This window comes from Papaver somniferum, chromosome 9 (assembly GCF_003573695.1).
Source record: "Papaver somniferum cultivar HN1 chromosome 9, ASM357369v1, whole genome shotgun sequence".
Lineage (NCBI taxonomy): Eukaryota > Viridiplantae > Streptophyta > Magnoliopsida > Ranunculales > Papaveraceae > Papaver > Papaver somniferum.
The window spans coordinates 186,396,678-186,416,259 of record NC_039366.1 but is presented as its reverse complement, the minus strand read 5'-3'; the positions used below and the strand labels follow the sequence as shown (position 1 = coordinate 186,416,259).

Below are 19,582 nucleotides of genomic sequence, written 5' to 3'. Positions count from 1 at the left end.
CTAGTTGTAAGTATACATGGTACGACAATAAGTTCACACTGGATCCTAAGTTAAGTAAATCTTTTTCTACCCCTAAAGTTACCTATTGTGCAAGCAATGGTAGGGGAACCTGGGTTTTTGTACTTAGGAGTTGTGGTGTTCTGGATGATCGAACTTGCATGAGTAGCCAAAAAGGATTTCTTACGGACATTTAGATTTCTCTTTCTCGTACACATATCCTTAAGGAACTTAGCGTAAGTAGGAAGTTTCCTAATTGCATCTAATAAAGGAAGGTTTACGTTGACTTTCTTAAAAACCACCAAAACGTAATTAAAGTTCGATTCCTTGTTTTTTGGTACTAATAGTTAGGGAAATGGGGATTTAGGCACTAAATCAGACCTCTCAGGAACCGAATTGGCATCATCAGAAACTTTATCAGTCTCCTCAGCTACTGGTGGTCCTGAGAGGTGAGATCCTGAGGGGTGAATTACAGTATGTTCACTATCGGGGATGGTTACCTTATTGTCTACGACTCTACCACTCTTAAGGGTTATAATAAAATTCAATGGATTCGATGGTTTTGTACCTACTTCATGAACTCCTCCCCTATGGTTTAGTTGTGTTTGACTAGGAAACCTACCTTTTTCTCTCAAAGACTCATTTATCAGACCAACCTGGGTTTTTAACTCGGAAATAATATGACTATTTTCTTGTCCTATCATGTTACTAACTTGGAGACTTTGTTCTACTGATAACTGAAATTCTGCAGTTTGCCGAGTTAACAAGGCGAGAGACTCCTCTAAACTTAGGATTTTCTTATCTGACTGATTCTGAAATTGAGCTTGTCCCGAAGGATTATTAGCATATCCGGGGGGTTAGAATTACTGAATTGAAAGGTTCAGATGGTTTCTCCAACCAGGATTGTAGTTTATCGAATCTAGTGTTATTATAGAGAGCATTGGCTTGCTCTTCAATAGTCTTCCCTTCCCAAAAAGGCTTCACTCGACACTAGTGTTACCCAATTATAAAGCTTCTAATCTTTTGGCTATTGCTGCAATTTTAGAATCTGATTCAAAATTTCCTTCTACCCTGTTAACGTTTCTCTACTCAGAAGAGTTGTTTTTTGGGATTCCTTGTTATTTTCCCATTGTTGGATTTTCTCGGCGATTTCATTCAAAAATTCCATCACCGAATCAACAGTTTGTTTTTCAAACCCACCGGTACACAGAGACTCAACCACAGTTGTTGTCAAATAATCTAAACACTCATAAAGGATCTGAACTAGCCTAATATTTTCTAAACCATGATGGGGACATTGTGTTAACAAGTCATTGAACCTTTCCAAATACCTATACAAGGATTCTCCCTCTTGCTGAGTAAACGTGCAGATTTGCGTCCTAATAGTCGATGTTTTTTGCTTAGGGGAAAATTTATTGAAAAAGGCAGATGTAAGCTGCTCATAGGTTTCAATTTACACGGGAGTCAAACTATATAGCCAAGATTTGTCTTTATATTTTAGGGAGAAAGGGAATAACCTAAGTTTAAACGCATCATCATCTAGGCCTCTAATTCTTAGGGTACTAGAAATTTCCTCAAAATCCCTAACATCGAATAGGGGTTTTTTGTTTTCCTTTCCCTAAAAAGATTGAGCGCATATGTATGGTCCCGGGTTTTAGATCATAATTTGCCTCCATTTCAGCTAACTTGATACACGAATGACGAGTAGTCCTAGTAGGATTTAGCAAAGTTTTCAAATTGTGATTTCTGGCACTAATGGATTACTAGGTTTCTCACCAAGAGACAGACGTTCAAAATTAGACTTTCCAAAATCAGAGGTCTCTAGATTAAGGTAATCAAGGCTCTTGTTTACTAAAATGAAACCAGTAGGTTTTTCTCTAACAAAAATTCAACAAACATTTGTGCACATGCAGATGTTGGGTTCACTAAATTAGGTAAGCTTGGGTTATCTACAATAAAATTTACTTACAGTCAAATACTGGCCACAGGGCTGAGGCTTGTGGTGTTTCGGATGATAACGCCCAGAGGGTTCGCCTTACTAAGCCACTTATTTTCCTAAAATCGGTGTCGGATGAGAATACAATTGGTGTGCGTTTGTGTGTTTCGATAAATAAATAAAATAATAACAAGGAACCAAATAAAATAAATTCCAAGTACAAAAAGAAATAAAGAAACTAATAAATAAAAGTTCTTAAAAATAAAATGTTCGGCTTTCTCTTTTTAAGTTCCAAAAAGAAATAAAGAAACTAACTTTCCAACTTTACCTTCGAGTCAATCCTGCACATCAAAAACAAAAAATACCAAAGTAAAATCTAGAAAATAATAAAATAAAATAAAATCCTAACTAAATTAAACAAAAATTAAAAACGAAAATCTAAAACCTAAACCTAAAGACAAGTCCGCGTCGGCGGCGCCAAAAATTGATGAAGTCTTTTTATTGTTGTAGAAAAATGGTTCGTTCAAGACTTGTGAAAGTTCGATTCTAGATTTAAATTCTAATCCTAAAATAGAAAATTAAATTGAAATTGTTTTCAAGAGTGAGAGAGACTGGGGCTAAGATTCCACTATTTCACCAATTTCCAAAGTGATTTTGATAATTGTAATTACGCAATCTACCCATTCAAGTTGATTTTAATTATTACAAAAGTAGATTTTTAAAAGAACAATTGTAAATCGAATGTATGGGATATCAAAAACCCTAAGCTAAGCATATACCATCAGTAGAAATCACTATTGCTTGATAAAAATCATTAAATCCATTTTTTATTCTAACCAAACAATCATAAAATGAATTGCAAAACTTAATAAAATAAAATTTACCACTTTTTCATTGGCGAAAGAGCTTCCTCCGTCGCCCCAGAGATTAAGTTTAGCTCATCATATCCGAAACACGCTCAAAAGATGCTCAAATGGTGTTTACAAAGGTGAGAAGAGAGGAAAATAGTGAAACAGCCACAAGTACAGTTGCTAAAGGTTTCTAGTCAGTCGCTGGAAGTCTTTTGCAAGTAATAATGAAAAACGATATATCTTTTTTGCTGTTGAAAATAAGACTGTGACTGCGACTGATTCTAATAGCCTAATGTTCTTTGTTTTCTTGATATGCAGCAACAAAAAAAAACTTCTATGATTCTTCTCTTTAACTCTTTGTTGGTTCTCCAGTCACTTCCAAACTCTCGATAGCATTATATGGCATCATAAGCAATCTATTTATACTCGACAGACCCCCAAAATCCCTTGTAATAACTCACACTGATTTTATTTCCTTTCTTGCAGTAACACGGGAATACTTTTCCTGTTTAATTCCTACACGCGTTATTCTTCATCTCAAACACTCTAACACGCCTCAACTGGATGTGTATACGTCTCATATGACGTTAAACTTGCAGCAGCCACATGAAAACTTACCAAGCATATTTCAACCTCTCTTTTGCCAAGTGAATATAAGATCTTCCTTTTTATTCTCACCCGCATCTTCTGAGCTGGCTAGGCTTCCAAATCTTTCACAAGATCAAATAGAATATATGATGTCCAACTCTCCACGCAACTGCCAATTATATCTCAAAACCAAAACCCGAGAAATAACCCTCTCCATGTTTCACCCAACACCGGGTTATCCAGCCCAACTGGGTGAAATTCAATCGCCATACCATTCATGTTAAGCCCAAAAAGGTCCTCCCAAGAAGTTTCAGCGATTAAGTCTCTATAGAAAACACCCAAAACTCGAACCCTAAATATGCTTCCTCACTGCCATTCTATCCTGCCAAAACTAAAATTTCAAATGTAGAAGATGGTCGCCCCTTATCCGCTGCTAGGTTCCCTTTAGTGCATGCCATGGTGGGTGCAAATAGTAATTCTTTGGGCGTAGATAGTAATGTTTTGGGGTGCCTTTAACACATTTTTTGGGTGCCTTTAGTAATTTTCTCTGTGGGTTCAAATGTCACTTTTTGAACCAATTGTTCCACAAAAGCTTATTTCTCCAAAAACACCTACAAAGACATAAAATACCATAATAAATACCAAAATGATCACTAACAACATATATAATTGAGATTAAAATAGACACATAGATGCGTCTATCGATAACTTTAGCACCATATTGTATTAAGTCGCTACAAATATTATCCTACTATCAAACTTCAAACTTGAATGTAGTTGAGACCGAATCAAACCCTACAAGCAATTAAGTATCAGTTTCGCTCATTTACATATCTTGGATCTTGTAAGAGTCTATGCAACACGATTCCCCTAGCTAACGTTTTTTTACAGGCTAGGAGTTACTTCGACCTTGGTGGATACTTTTGTGACTATTTTGCCTCTAACAGAAAGCCTATTTGATTTCCTTCAGAAAAAATATTCAATCAAGGTAATATAAATCTATATACTTATGAGGGATCTTCAATAAAAGAAGATATTAAGGAAACTCAAAGTTAGGTTGTACTTATTCTCTTCAAAAGTTATAGAGATGTCTAATCAATTTTACCTCACAAGAACAATCTAAGCAAATCAAATCATACGTGATTTGGATATATATCTTGTGGAATCATAAAGTCTGGGACGAATAGTACTTTGGTATTTCTATCATTCAAAATCCTTAGCTAAATTTTGAGAACTTAATTAGAAGATTAATAAGAATAAGATCCGGAGAACAAGAACTATCAGGTAAAAGATAGTCTGATCGGGCTTATGAATCCCTTAGTAAAGTCTTTCCAAGTCGTAAACCTAATACAGTTCCATAGATGAAACTAGTTTCAAAGAACGAAACTTAGGTTTTTTGAGGATGACTCTAGTCTGCAACTAGGACACATAAGTGCTGGAATTGAGTTTGTAGTGTACTGAAAGTCCTCTATTTATATTGATGAAACGACTTTGGTAGCTTGCAAACAAAGTTTGTGAACTATTGCCTTGCATAGAAGCATGTGAGAAGTTTGCTTTGAATCATAAAGAATATATATGCAACCAGAGTGCATCATATGGTTTCTCAGAGAGCTATGGTTAAATAGTTCTAAAATCGACAAGCTTAGTTTGTCACAAGACTGAATCAGTTCGCGGACTGTCAAAACAGTTTGTAAAACATGAAAAGTTGTCTCATAAATTTAGGAGTTTTATATTAACAAGTCGGCGAACTGTGAAAAATAGTTTGTATAATTGAAAATAAAAAGTGTACATGAAACATCAAAATCAACTAGTTTGTGAATTGTCTAAACAGTCTGTGTAAGTTGAAATGAATAGTTTCAGTGCTATCTCAAAATCGACTAGTTCGTGGACCGAAAATTCAGTTCGTTGATGCGAGTTAATTGAGATATTAAAAAAACCAACTCTTTATATTTAAAAGTTCAAGTTCATGAACTGGTGAAACAGTTTGTAAATTTTAAGAAATAACTTGAGTACTCTTTATAGAGTGCAATCTCCTTTGCAAAGCTCATCATAGTATTAAAGTCATGCAACATGTCTCAGCAGATAAAATGGTAGATAATATGAAAAAATTGAATAGTCAGACTTCGCATACCTATCTTAATGAAGTTTATGTTGACGTCGTTGTTAGAGCATTGCTCGGTCGAACTCACAAGTGTTGATATCTCAAGTTTGTAGTCAAATCTAGTCGATCAAAACTATATCTTGATTTCTAGTTTACATTTATTCAAGTCTCGGATTAGGATATAAGTGTGTATGTGAGTACCAAACATCACTACGTTCTACCGTTTGAAGGCGAAGATCAACAACAATTGGAAAACTTCATCGAAAAAAGCTAAGTGAAGACTAAACCAACCTATTACTCAAGTTTTCACCTTTCTATCCATGAGACTAAGTTTCATGGCTAAGTATACTTTTTCATGTACAATAGAAATTTCGAGCCAAGTTTATCTTGGAAATTATTCTCGAAATATGAATGACTAAGCTTAAGAACATTTATTCAAAACTTAATGAATTTGGTAAAGAACAATTTATTATTTATGACCTAAATCATGATTCAAGTTAATCATTTGAAAAATAGCCTTGAACAATGATATGTGTCATTGACGTTACTTGGGAATGTTTCAAATCAATTATTAGAGAAATATAGAACTATTGTAAATCTGGATACGAGACAGTACACATACTATTTCACGTACTAGCGTAACTTTTATGGGTCCAGAGCCGCAGTACATGTACCCAGTACACGTACTAGTGTAGCTATGGTTCGGCAACATCTTTGGTACACATACCCGGTATGGATGCCAAAAATATCTGTTAACTCGTGAACTCAGGAAGGTACACATACCTAGTATGGATACCAAAAAGTTATGTAGACTCTTGAACTGTTTTTATCTTAAGGGTACATTTACGCGGTATAAGTACCATGACAAAAATAACTCACGAACTAGAACACGTACTTACCCAATCGAATATTTTTAGATGCATCAAAAATATTTCTATGAGATAATCAACATTTGAGCAACTCTCTAAAAACACATCTAGACATATTTGATCACATTATAATCTATGGTTGTGACTCAAAATTAAAGTCTAAAGTGTTATATGGAAATGATTAAGCTTATGGTTCGTCTGGATAGTTTTGGCTAACCTTTCATGAACAAGTCATAATACGTGGTTTGGTTGTGGTGCATCCTAACCAGAGTGCATATTTTGTTGAGTTTAATCTCAAGTCAAATATTCATCTAACGATGGATATTGATTGCTTGATTCAAAAGCTACCTTAGCTTAAATCCAAAGCATCCTTTGGTCTTGAAAGTCTATTAAAGGAGAACCTCAAGCAACTAGGATCTTTGAATCCTTGACACTTTTCTTGTGTGTCCTAGTTGTAATCTAGATTCGTCTTATCCTTTAAACCTTTTTAGGTTTAGCAACTAAAAAGACTTCGCTTAGGGATTTGTGAAGCTAGGTATGACTATCTTTATTTTGATAGTTCGTGTATTCAGATCTTGATACTGATTGCCAAGTCTCACTTCGATCAGGCATGATAGATAGAAATCGAAAAGTTATTCGTCTTAGACTTTGTGATTCCACAGGTGTATTCCTCTATAACGATTCTTTTTTGAAATCGGAGTAGGTTTTACTTGTGGGGTGAATAATAATCTCGATTGCTTTTCGGGAGTCGTAAGAATCGGATTTTGAGGTTTCCTAGACCTAGTCAACTGCAAATGATCTCCTATCTCACCTTGATCAAACGATCATAATGGAAATCACATATAGACTTTTCTGTGGGAAGCAAATTGGTTTAAAGTCTTCAACTGAGTTGAAGCAACTCTTAGGCTGTAAAGGACGTCATCTAAGTGAATCAATTGCATAGAGTATTGTGGGATTCAAGAAGCGCAAGGAGCACGAATGTAACTGAATTACTGTGACGGTGGATTCAGTCTCAACTATATTCCAATCCTAAGTATTGATAGTAGGCTAGAGTTCTTATCGGCTTAAAACAGTTTGGTGTTCAAATCTAGACTAGGTCCCGGGGTTTTTCTGCATTTGTGGTTTCCTCATTAACAAATTTTCTGGTGTCTGTGTTATTTCTTTGTTGTTTATTTATATAACTGAAATATCACAGGTTGTACGAAAAATCAATCGAAGTGGAACGTCCATCTTAATTGTTGGATACGACTTGATCGATCTTTGGAATCTCCCAAGTACTCTAACAGTATAATCAGGTTCATGAACTATTTTCTGTCTACATATTGATTGTGAGAGAAAGAGATATAAACTCTTCATATAATTCCAAGTTGAGATTCATTAAGTTGTAACTCTTCGGAATTGTATTTAAGTTTAGTCCATACAGGTAGCCTAAGAAAAAGTTGGTGGTGTATTTTGGTACCCCTGCTTTTTCAGCCGTCTTCAGTATTTAAGCATCAAGGTTGATTGGTGATTTCTTATATGCAACTCTCATGTTCTAATCATATTCTAAGCCTGACTTTGGTCAACTATAAATCAAGGCACGATTTTGATCAACTAAAATTTACAACAAGAGCTTGACATACCAAACTTGTGATTTTGATCAAGCGATGATCTAATAACCTCCTATTTTGTTAATTTAGTGACAAAACTGTTAATTGAAAACAAAAAATGAATATTTAGTTCCAGTTCTATAATGCATTTTCATTTATTGAATCTTCAATGCTCTTGAATTCTTCGTACTTCAAGTTTTTCTATGGTCATGCATGAGTTTGTTTAACACTTTTTTGTTGAAGATCTAGAGATTATAACAACTTATGAGAATACCGGAGTTTGAGTATTTATAATGAAAAAAATCAATCTACTGGTTTTATACCAGTACATAGTATTGTTAACTTCTTTAATATCTATTTTACCAAAACTTTAAAGCAATACTACGGTGATATGTTCTCCCCCTCAGTCTCTAGACTCTTTACTTATCTCTTTTTCCTAGATTTGAAGTTTACCTTCGTCCATGTAATTTATTCCCCCTTAGACCATTGCTTGGTAAAGCTTATGTCCTTAGCAGTTATACTAAATAATTCTTCCCCCTTTTGTCATAAATTGACAAAGGTTTCGAATAGGGAACAACATGAACTACGCCTTAAGAGATTATCAAGACTAGAGAGCCATATCAGCTTTTTTTCTATGATACCATTAAGTTTCGCAACATAGTACTTCATCTGGGAGTGGTTAAAGGTACGGTCCTCACCTAACAATGCCACATCTGCACTCCCCACAAAGATATAACAATTAAACACAACTCTCCCCCATTAATTCATTCTAGCGACCTTACTTTATAAAAGTGAAGGAGTTTTCTTGGACATTAACAAATATAAATTTGCATCCAATATTTTCTCACTACTGGACATTTACGGACAAAGCAGCTTCAAAATATTGATTTGAGATTTTAGAGGAACCTAAAAACCAATATTTATTATGAAAAAATTCATCACTAAAAATTTACTCCTCTTAGTTTAAAAAACAAGGAGTAAAGAGTGTAATTTATGATTTCATAAGCCAATATTATGATCTAGCCTGTGATAGACGTAGAAATTAAAGACCAGACCTATTTTCCATTAGTTACAGCATGGAAAATACACCTTTTCTAAGAATTATCCTATGAAATACCTTGCAATTTGAGAATAATCATGAAGATCAATCACTGCAAAATAATTCTCAAAAAATTTGCTCATCTTTGACATATAAGAGAAATATTCATGAGAATACATTCTAATCATGCATCTATGATAAACACAAAACCATCTCATGAAAAATAAGCAATACACATAAAATCAATAAAGATCAAGTATTGCAAATATCATCATCAATATAAAATTTAACAAATAAACTTTAATAATTGATAGATGGTATGAAGTAGTAATTTCAGCAAACCATTACAAACTACTTCAAAATACTAGTTTAAACTCCTCAAAACAGTAAGAATATATCCTTACAAAAAAGTTTACTAGTCATTTTATCAAGATTTTCTGAATAGCTTGAGCCGAGAACTCCTTCTCATTGTTGAAGATTTCACTGATAATGGGATCACTAAATTCTTCTTCATCATCAGAGATGTCGATAAGATCATAAAGTTTAACTTTAAGATCATATAATACTTCCTTTCAGATATTATATTTTTTCTCGTAATGATTTACTTCCTTCAAAACATGACTAACAAGAGATTGAGATAAATTCTTTTATTTACAAATTCCTCCACAACATCCTTCAAGTCTATCTCTCTGTTGCAAAAAAGAAGAAGAAAAAAAAGGTTTATAATCCTTGAATGAGGATTCTTCCTTGATTTTTGATACATTTTCTTAATAAAAGGAAGTCATAGCAAAGCCATCGGCACCTCCTCGTGTGACACTTCTAGAGGTTAGAGCCATCGAATGTTTTCTGACCTCTTCGCAAAAGGTTTACGAATATACAAAGAGAATAACCATTTTAAAGAAGAAAGTTTTTCCAAGACAAGGAAAATAGTCTTTGGAAAAAACATTCTAAAAGAAGTTCGGGAACTAGTAAACTGACCAACAACAAGTTCGCGGACTATGATAAACTTAAGAAAAACTTTATTTCTTATGATTATCCCAAATAAGAGGAAGAAACAAAATAACTTTTCTCTTCTCCCCTTCTTAATTATCAACATTATAGACAGATTTTACCTAAGACATAAGCTTCATTTTAGTTTGTTACGAAAAATTTCTTATTAATCATGTTCCTGTCTCTTATTTAGAAGTCAGATAGATAGAGAAAACATATGTACCTACCCAGGAAAATAAACTGCGCAACAAATTTAATAGTAAAAAATTAAAATAGTATGGCATGAAGTACTTTTCGGGAAAATGAAACCCCTCCGTGTCTAGACTCTTTTCTTAAAAAGAAATTTTGTATACAACTTGTTTAAAAAGATTAATCTATTCTATCTTTCCTATGAAAAAAAAAAGGATCAACAAAGAAACAAAACTTCAAAGTTAGGGCAATTCCTATGAATTAAGAGAGATGATACATTCATCGATTCCTTCTCCCGCAAAACGTCCGATATGGAAAATGAACGGATGAGATCTAATATTTCAACATCAGGATAGGTATAGGGATTATGTGGGTCCCTTTTCCTATCTCTTGCGGGATTATATGCGTGAGAAATTGTCGGTAGGTTTATCATTTTCGATGAATCAACAAAAACGAATTTTTATCGAGACACATGGATGAACAAACACGTTTTTGCAATATGGAAAATTAGAACAAAATTAACAAATTTGTTTTTTTTAGGATCCCACTACTATTTTCTTTTAATATAAAATCTTTGGTAGGAGAGAGATAAAGTTTAAAATATTGGATTTAGGTGAGATAAAATAAGATAAAGAAAGATAAAGAATAGTAAAACAATATTTGGGAAACAAAATTTGAAGTGAGCGGTTTTGGCAGAAACTCCCGCAAATTTTCTTGGTCCGCGCGGATTCTGTAGGCCCGCCCCGCTCTCCATTAAACGCCTAGTTGATCATCCAACTCAATGAACAAACCCTCAAATCTACGGTTTGCCCATCCATTTTTCATGTTTATTAAGTCCATGGTGGGAACAAAAAAATTTGTTGAGTCCGTATGAATTGTTCTTACCACACGCATCAGGCACAAAAATAATATTTTTTAAATAATTTTTTTTTTGGAAGCATGCATTCTATTAAATACTGGATCGTATTATTTTTGTTTTCTTTTGGTTTTTTTTAAGTATATGTTGTATTTGATTTTTTCGTGTTTAAAATGTCGCCCCAGTGCTAATCGCCTTGCGTTTTAAGTCTATACACCTTCACAGATAGTCTCACTTTCACGACAGCGTGGATGCGATTATGGTCGTGGCTGTGGCTGCGAAGCGGTTGTGAAGACGTATATAAGAGTCAGCCTTAGCTCATAACCCCCTTCCAGTGACACATCAATGTTCGCACCATTTTACATCACTCCCGTACTTTGACATATTTGCTGCGTTCCCCAATTATAAAATTATATCTCTCTTGCTCGTGAACCTACGTAGCAGAAAAAGCAGAAGGCTAATAAAACACCACGTCTACATTTAAGCCACCATTAGGTTTCTTTCAACATTCAGCCACAAAACGCAAGTGTAGTACAGTAGCGGGACTAGTAGTATTCAACCATTCAATAAATTAATCTAAAACGAAAGGCTAAACGGGATCAAACAAAAGGGTACAAGAGAAAACGTAGAAAAGTATATTATTTATCCTATCCAATCACATGCTTTCGTAGGAAGATCCATATTTTTCATGCATTATTGGTATCGACACAAACTATAAAGCAATCATCCAAAGTTGAATGACCAATAAGAGAGACATAGGCAACTAACCAGTAAGGGAGACATAGGCAATCATCCAAAGTTGAATGACCAATAAGAGAGACATAGAGATAGGTAACTAACTAAATTTTTCTGATAGAAAAAAAGAAAAAAAAAAAACGGAAAATGGGTCATTTGTCAAAATATTTTCAAAACATGGTTAAAATGGACGAGTAAAAATTAGTTTGGGTGAAATGGACACAAAAAAATAGCAAGGATAAAACTGGATTCATCCTGGCTTAAACTTAAAAAATAGCAACGATGAAACTGGATGCATCCTGATGTAAATTAAAAATAAGAAAAAATATTTGAAAATATTTTTGTCCATTTAAACAGTATCAAAATCTAACTGTCCTTTTCACCCAGGAATTATTGATTTTGGTCTTTTTAACCAATTTTGTGAAAAAACTACCTAAATTTTACATGCACTAAAAAGTAAAAAGATCTTCCATCTTAGATTATGACATTTTTGTTGCACTGCCACCGATGCTAGCTAGCAATTTGGCGAACCACAACAGTTTGGATAGATAAAAATGCTCACATTATCCGGATAGGTAAAAAAATCGGCTCCGATCAATCATACTAAATTCGGAAATTCATTAAAGGGTGGATAATTCTTTTTAGTTGTATCGGTACATATCAAATTATAATAAAAGACTTTATAGTAATAGGTTGGGTATGTATGAATTTAAATTTTTACTTTCTAAAACGAAAGAAATTTTTTATTTAAATTAAGCGTTCGATGCTAGCTGAGTTTCATCATCTGCAATAGCAACAGTTGATCAAGATGGCAAATGAATTTTCCATTCCAGATGACTAGTAAAAGATAAAGTTTTTTTCTCTATATTGTCTGCGACATTATTTCCCACACGATGGACAAAACTACATTTCCATGTGCTAAAACTATTTAGAAGAAAAATCATGTCTTCTATTATGCATGCATTGGTCCACTTGACTGTTTTCTTGATCCCACTAATTGTATTCACTACTCTTTGACTGCCGCCTTCCAAGTGAAGCTTTGTAAAACCATTCTCATTTTCCCACAGTATAGCTTCAAGCGCGGCCAATACTTTAGCCTGATCATGATCTAATGCTCTGGTGCATTGTCCCCTAGCTCCATGACTTGCACCTGTAGAATCACGGCTAATTAGACATATTATAGTGAAATTATTGAATTTGTAGAAAGCTACATCAAAATTAACTTTAATATCATGAGTTTCAGATTTTCTGCAGATTTAGGATCTGATTGCATGGGTGTTTTCTCTTCTGACAAGAGAAGGGAAACTTTGCAACCTTAGCGAGTCAGCCATATGGGTTCTTATACCCATAACAATCTCTTCAGTTCTCACCTGCAAGCTGTTAAACACCACACAACATCTGGTCTTCCATATGTGTCACATCGTAAATCAAATGTTAGTGAAAAGAGTAGTATTTGTGGGTCTATTTTGAATTTTTTTTAAATAACATTACCGATGGATATCCTTGCCCTGTAAAACCTGCACACAATTAACATCAGTAGCAACAAAGACATATGATGAAGATAAAGCAATCCAAAGACATATGTTGCAAACTCTCATCCTGATTTCTCCAAAGAGGGCATAGAACTACAACATCGTTTGTGTATCTAGAGGTTTTATCTTTGATGGAAAACATTTGTGTAGAAATTCCATAAAAAATGTTGAACCTTGATTGGAAGGTTTGTTTTTCGTAGTTATTTCATCACTGTTTGGGGTTTTAGGTTGAGAAGAATCCAAGATAGCCAGCTGGCTTCCATCTTAAAATGTCTTTTCCAGAGATAGGTATCCTAATTTATTTAATGCCTTGACAATGTCATTATCAAACAATGCTTCTAGGATATCTATTTTCCAGTTCTTTGTTTCAGCATCGATCAGTTGAGAGACAATACTCATGTTTGTTGAGACAAAGTTGGATTTAGGGGGAGTATTCATGCCGGGAAGAAAAATTTATAATTACGATATAGATATAAGTGAATTAATGATTACAAGATAGTTACAAAAACTTCCACCTAATTTAATGACAAGCCACGTCTATCTTTTATGAAAAGAAAAAAAAGACGCGAGCTATTAGCCGAATGAAACATTTAGAAAGGGGAAACACGATTGTCGTTAATATAATCAACTTGTAATTATGCATTTAGAAAGAAAAAGGTTAAAGCAATTTCTAGGAGCTCTCACATTCTCCAACTTGTTCAACTTTTGCTTTAGGGTGAACACATCAACTTCACCCACCTAACCAATAAAGAACGCCGTGAATCTTAAGGCCTAGAACAAGAATATCTTATTTTTTATGCTCTTCAAATTGAAAAAACATGAACGACAACAATTTCACTGCAACAACCCAAAACACGATAAACTTGTGCCACGTTACAAAATATAAACAACTAGGCTGGTCCCACCACAATATCCACTGCCAGATTAATCTCCACATCAACCTTCGATGTACCGTAATATATCAAAACACACACACGGAGAAAAGTAAGCAGAGTATATAAAGGAGAGAGTCCAATTAACTTCACCACTTTCACAAATATCTCTTTCTTCTCTAGTTTTTATTCAGTGGTTTGACGGCGAACGAACGACACTCAAAGATGGTTTCCCGGAGGATTCTGGTGGTTCTTCTGTTGTTTCACTTGTTATTCAGTTCATCGGAATCACTTGATTTTGGTAAAAAGGGAAAAATCAAAGGCCCAATTAAAACTCTGGTTGTTATAGTAATGGAGAATCGTTCATTCGATCATATACTTGGTTGGTTGAAATCATCAAGACCAGATATTGATGGATTAACAGGAAAAGAATCAAACCGGGTGGACGCCAAGGATCCAAACTCTGAACAGGTATTCGTCTCTGATGATGCTGTTTTCATTGATTCCGATCCAGGTCATTCTTTTCAAGCGATTCGTGAGCAGATTTTCGGGTCGGAAGATACTTCAGCGAATCCGGCACCTATGAATGGTTTTGTTCAACAAGCGTATAATATGAGTACCAATACTATGCCTGGTACAGTTATGAGTGGATTCAAGCCCGAATTGCTTCCGGTTTATACCGCTTTAGCGGACGAGTTTGCGGTGTTCGATCGCTGGTTTGCTTCCGTTCCCGCTTCGACTCAGCCGAACCGGTTCTATGTTCATTCAGCTACTTCTCATGGTGCTATGAGTAATGTTAGGAAAGATTTGATAAATGGATTTCCTCAGAAAACCATCTTTGATTCGTTAGATGAGAATGACCTTAGTTTTGGAATTTATTACCAAAATATCCCTGCTACACTGTTTTTCTCAAGCTTGAGGAAGCTTAAACATGTCACTAAGTTTCATCAGTACAGTTTGGCTTTCAAATTACATGCTAAATTAGGTGTTTTGCCCAATTATGTGGTGGTTGAGCAAAGATATTTTGAGAATAAGTTTTTTCCAGCTAATGATGATCATCCATCACATGATGTTGCATTGGGGCAGAAATTTGTGAAAGAAGTGTATGAGACATTGAGGAGTAGTCCTCAATGGAAAGAAATGGCTATTTTGATTACTTACGATGAACATGGCGGGTTTTATGATCATGTGCCTACTCCTGTTGAGAATGTTCCTAGTCCTGATGGGATAACTGGTCCAGACCCGTATTACTTCCATTTTGATCGGTTGGGTGTTCGCGTGCCTTCTTTCTTGATTTCACCTTGGATTGATAAGCGCACTGGTGAGTTGTTTTCTATTTTGTATTTAGTTATTGTTTTGGTCATGTTTAATGTACGAATTCAACTGCGTGTAGAATGAAACCTACGTCTTGTGCACTGGTTGCGGAAATAATTCTATGTTCATGAATCTCTTGCATAGTTATGAGTAGTAGGTTCCTCAACAATTTACAGTTATTATTGTTGTTCGATTGCATTCCCTCGGGGACAGAAAATTCATCTTATAGATTGCTTGATGAATGGAAACCAGAAATTGGGCACCAATTGCCAAAATACTACTTTGTTAAGTTGATTGAGCTGAGAAAGAAAATGGGACGGGTCGGGGGGGTATTGAGTTTCTTTGTTTAATGAGTCTTTTAGATTGTAATTGGTGCTAGATGTTTCTCAAGGAATCCTTATGCGATATCTGTTTCGGTGTTAATGTATTGCTGTGTCGGTGTTATTGAGTCTTTTGGGAAGAACATTTCGTGGAAATACTTTCTTCTTTATTTTTTCATTGCAAGCATCAGTTAGGACTTTCCGACAGAAAAGCTGTTAAGCGCTGTTCTAACCATATTAAATTTTTATTAGGTAGTTATGTATTATATCCATGAAAATATGTCCTGCTACCTATTTGGTTTAGTTTCTGTTAGTTAAACTAATCTTGTTCTGTTAGTTGAACTAATCTTGTATCCAGTTGATCAGTTGATTTATTTTATGTACTAGCTCATAGGTTCATGGTTCAGAGATCCAAGATGTGAAGGCTTTCATGTATGAATTTGTCATCCAAAAAGCCACAAATCCATGTTCTGAATGAACAATTCCTGGTCATTTTAGTACAATTTAACTGAATTTAATTGATAAATATATGGGTTAGTATACCATGATCTGATAATGACATCCTTGATAGCATCTGGTTCAACTCTAAGGACTCTTTTTGTAAAGCTTGCATCTCATGTAGAGTATATTGAAGTTTCGCTTTGAACCTTCTCTTGACCCCTGCTTTCTGAATCGTATAGCAGGAGGTAAACTGAACTTTTTGCTTTGGTATGCAGTAATCCATGAGCCAGAAGGACCAACACCTCATTCTCAATTTGAACACTCTTCAATTCCTGCCACGGTGAAGAAGCTTTTCAATCTGAAATCAAACTTTCTGACTAAGAGGGATGCGTGGGCTGGTTCCTTTGAGAAGTATTTCTACCTTCGTGACAATCCTCGTGATGATTGTCCAGGTTCGATCTGTGTTTCTATTCAACATCCTGTAAACCACAAAGTTAAAAGTCAATATTTGCAAGTAAATAGATATGCACTATCTGTAAACCACAAAGTTAAAAGTCACATACTTGCAAGTAAATAGATATGCAATATCCAATGAATCTTGTTATAAATGGTTAGCGTGTGCCTTTTAACAGGCCATTTAGGAGATGTACCTATAACCTTTTTACACCCCGTATCATTTTGATGTGTACACATTGACTTAATGCAACCAAGCAAAGTTGTTCAAAACAAATGGGTTGACTGTCCTGCCAATCACATGTTAAAGGTTTGAACCAGCCAATAATGTCATGCTTCTTTTCTGGAAGAGTTATTTCTGTCGCGATATCATTGATTTCTTGTTGAACTCCGTTTGAAATTATTTATGAGATCCTTGTAGCATTGTTTTGAAAATCTCCTTTATTTCTTTTTTATCAGTTACACTCCCAGAGGTAACGAGATCATTGAGGCCATTTGGGCCAAGGGAAGACGTTGGCTTGTCAGAGTTTCAAGTGGAGATGATCCAGCTTGCATCACAACTCAATGGTGACCATGTCCTTAATACTTACCCAGACATTGGTAAAAGCATGACTGTGGGTGAAGCCAATAAGTATGCCGAAGATGCTGTAGCAAGGTTCTTAGAAGCTGGAAAAGTTGCTCTAAGTGCTGGAGCTAATGAGTCTGCAATTGTTACAATGAGGCCTTCTCTTACAAGCCGTAGAGCTGGAGGAGAAGCTTGTTATGAGTTGTGAACAACCAAATCTCTTCAGTGCCAGCGGTTGTCTTCTTACACTGTCATATAGATAGATATGTATTTAAGTAAGAATTCGGCAGGTTCCACCGAAATTAGGTTACTGTGAAAATATATGTTTGGCCTCGTTACCAACTGTTAGACAGGGAACCTGGGATGAACAAGCAAATGTTATGTAAAATATATATGAACTAAACGTAGCTTCAGCCTATATTACGGAGACTCTAAGTTGTAATATTGATTAAGATCAAGTGCAGCTTTTGCTGCCACTTGTTTATTGCAGGACATGTTATTTTGGACTTATAGTTGATAATTTTGCTAGACTAGCCAATCCAAGAGCCTAATGATTCCTGGCCTTGAATTTGGACTAAGAACATCAATGCCATGTTATCTGCTGCTAGTAAATGAGGTTACATTGGTTCCTGATGTATTGTTTCGTTCCTCATTAATCGGTGGGGATTCCTATTCATAAACCCACAGCAGAGTCGTATTGACAAGATTTTGGTCGACCAAATGCAAACTTGGGTTGAGAAGCAAACTGTGGTCACAGTGGCCAGAGCATACGGGGCTGGGGCAGATTTTGAGTTAGAACGACCTCATAAGACTTCTTTTTTTTTTTTTTTTTTTGAAGAAAATAAAGTTTATTACTAGAACACCAAATTACAAACTGACTCAAGAAAGTTACAGGATTGTAATAGGTACAACTACCAACTACAATCCAAGTAGGCTATATTACAGCCAAAGTAAACTCCAAACCTTCAAACACTCTAGAAAAGCAGGGAACAAACTAAAGAAAACAACAGACTTCAACAAATTCCTAAAAAAAACTTAACCTCCTTTTTCTTTGCTAATACATTGGATAACACTGAGGAACATTATAATACCAGTGTTGGTTGCAGACCTGTTTTCGAGCATATTTCGCTAGTATGTCAGCAGCCTGAACAAAGTGTACCTCAATGTTCTTCAAGTTTTGAAGTAAGTTGACACATTCTGCAAGCAAAGCTTTATCCTCCCATCTTACACTATCAAGTTGTTTGTTCTTAACAGCATCCATAATAGTTTTATTATCTCCCTCTACTATAATTCTGCTCCATTGCTTCTCATGTATCCATTGAAGTGCCAATAAGAGAGCTAAAGCTTCGGTTTGATCTATATCCCTTGTCCTTCTGATCCTGGCCATGGCTTCCACCAAATTTCCTACATCATCACGAACAATAATCGCAATACCAGCTAGATTAGAAGAAATATTAATGGAAGCATCAAAATTTATTTTCAACCATGTATGAGATGGAGGAAGCCATTGTTTCCTAGTCTGATCAATATGCAGATTAGTAATCCTATGACTATCATGTATGCAAATGTTATAATCATGGCAGAACTTAAAAGTTTGCAAGATAATAGCTCTAGATGATTGTGTTTTATGCTCAAAGACTTTAGTGCATCTACTTTTCCATATGAACCACATAGTAATAACTGCAAGATTCAGAAAATCCTTCCTTGCTGTTGAGACTAAATTGGCTTTATCAGTCCAAGAGTGGATCCATTGTTGAATGTTTGAAAATTGATGAGCTGCTTGCAGTATAATCTCAGATACTCCATTCCACACGTCACAAGCATAAGGACACTGGAGGAAAAGGTGATCCATACTCTCTAACTCCATACCACAGAAAACACATTGAGAATTTTCCAAATTAACCCCTCTTGGAAATTTACTAGCTACTGGCAATATCCCCTTAGCAATTTTCCATAAAAATAACCGACACTTGAAAGGAATCTGCAAATGCCAAATCATTAACCACATTTTTTGTTGTTGCTCTGAAACCTCTTGATTAGAATAGTGTCTCAAAATAGCTAAGTAAGCTGAGTTTACTGAAAAATCACCATTGCGAGTAAGAGACCATCTCATTCTATCCTGAGCAGGTTGGGGAGGGATTCTTATATTCTGAATAGCCTTCAACTGGTCCATTGTACACAGTTGTAGTAACTTTTCTTCTTTCCATTCTCTGGTTTCATGATCAATAAAATCTGCTACTTTTGCCTCAGATAGAGAAGAAGAAAAAACTGGAGTTTGATAATCTTTACTTGAGACAGAACCAAACCAATTACCCTTATTTACTGTAATACTTGAACCATTTCCT

The 19,582-nt window shown here is 35.1% G+C and overlaps 2 protein-coding genes and 1 non-coding gene across 3 annotated transcripts; 2 read left to right on the top strand and 1 right to left on the bottom strand.

Annotated features, from left to right (window-relative positions):
- The first annotated feature begins 1,277 nt into the window (after positions 1-1,277).
- LOC113314535 lies at positions 1,278-1,384 on the top strand. Its single transcript, XR_003342461.1, has one exon. It is a non-coding gene; the product is annotated as a small nucleolar RNA R71 (small nucleolar RNA).
- Positions 1,385-14,288: 12,904 nt separating this feature from the next.
- Positions 14,289-17,747, top strand: LOC113309919 (non-specific phospholipase C1). Its single transcript, XM_026558440.1, has 3 exons — positions 14,289-15,465; positions 16,495-16,671; positions 17,132-17,747. The coding sequence occupies exons 1-3, from the start codon at positions 14,370-14,372 to the stop codon at positions 17,443-17,445; spliced, it is 1,587 nt and encodes a 528-aa protein (XP_026414225.1). The 5' UTR covers positions 14,289-14,369; the 3' UTR covers positions 17,446-17,747.
- Positions 17,748-18,049: 302 nt separating this feature from the next.
- On the bottom strand, positions 18,050-19,012 carry LOC113307660. The gene is made up of 2 exons (XM_026556108.1): positions 18,891-19,012; positions 18,050-18,641 (listed from the first exon to the last, which is right to left on the bottom strand). Exons 1-2 carry the CDS (start codon positions 18,907-18,909, stop codon positions 18,292-18,294), a joined length of 369 nt encoding a protein of 122 aa, XP_026411893.1. The 5' UTR covers positions 18,910-19,012; the 3' UTR covers positions 18,050-18,291.
- Positions 19,013-19,582: the final 570 nt, after the last annotated feature.

Coding starts and splice junctions, on each gene's coding strand:
- LOC113309919 (XM_026558440.1), top strand. CDS start 14,370: ATGGTTTCCCGGAGGATTCTGGTGGTTCTTCTGTTGTTTCACTTGTTA. Junction 15,466..16,494: donor TTGGATTGATAAGCGCACTG/GTGAGTTGTTTT, acceptor TTTGGTATGCAG/TAATCCATGAGCCAGAAGGA. Junction 16,672..17,131: donor TCCTCGTGATGATTGTCCAG/GTTCGATCTGTG, acceptor CTTTTTTATCAG/TTACACTCCCAGAGGTAACG.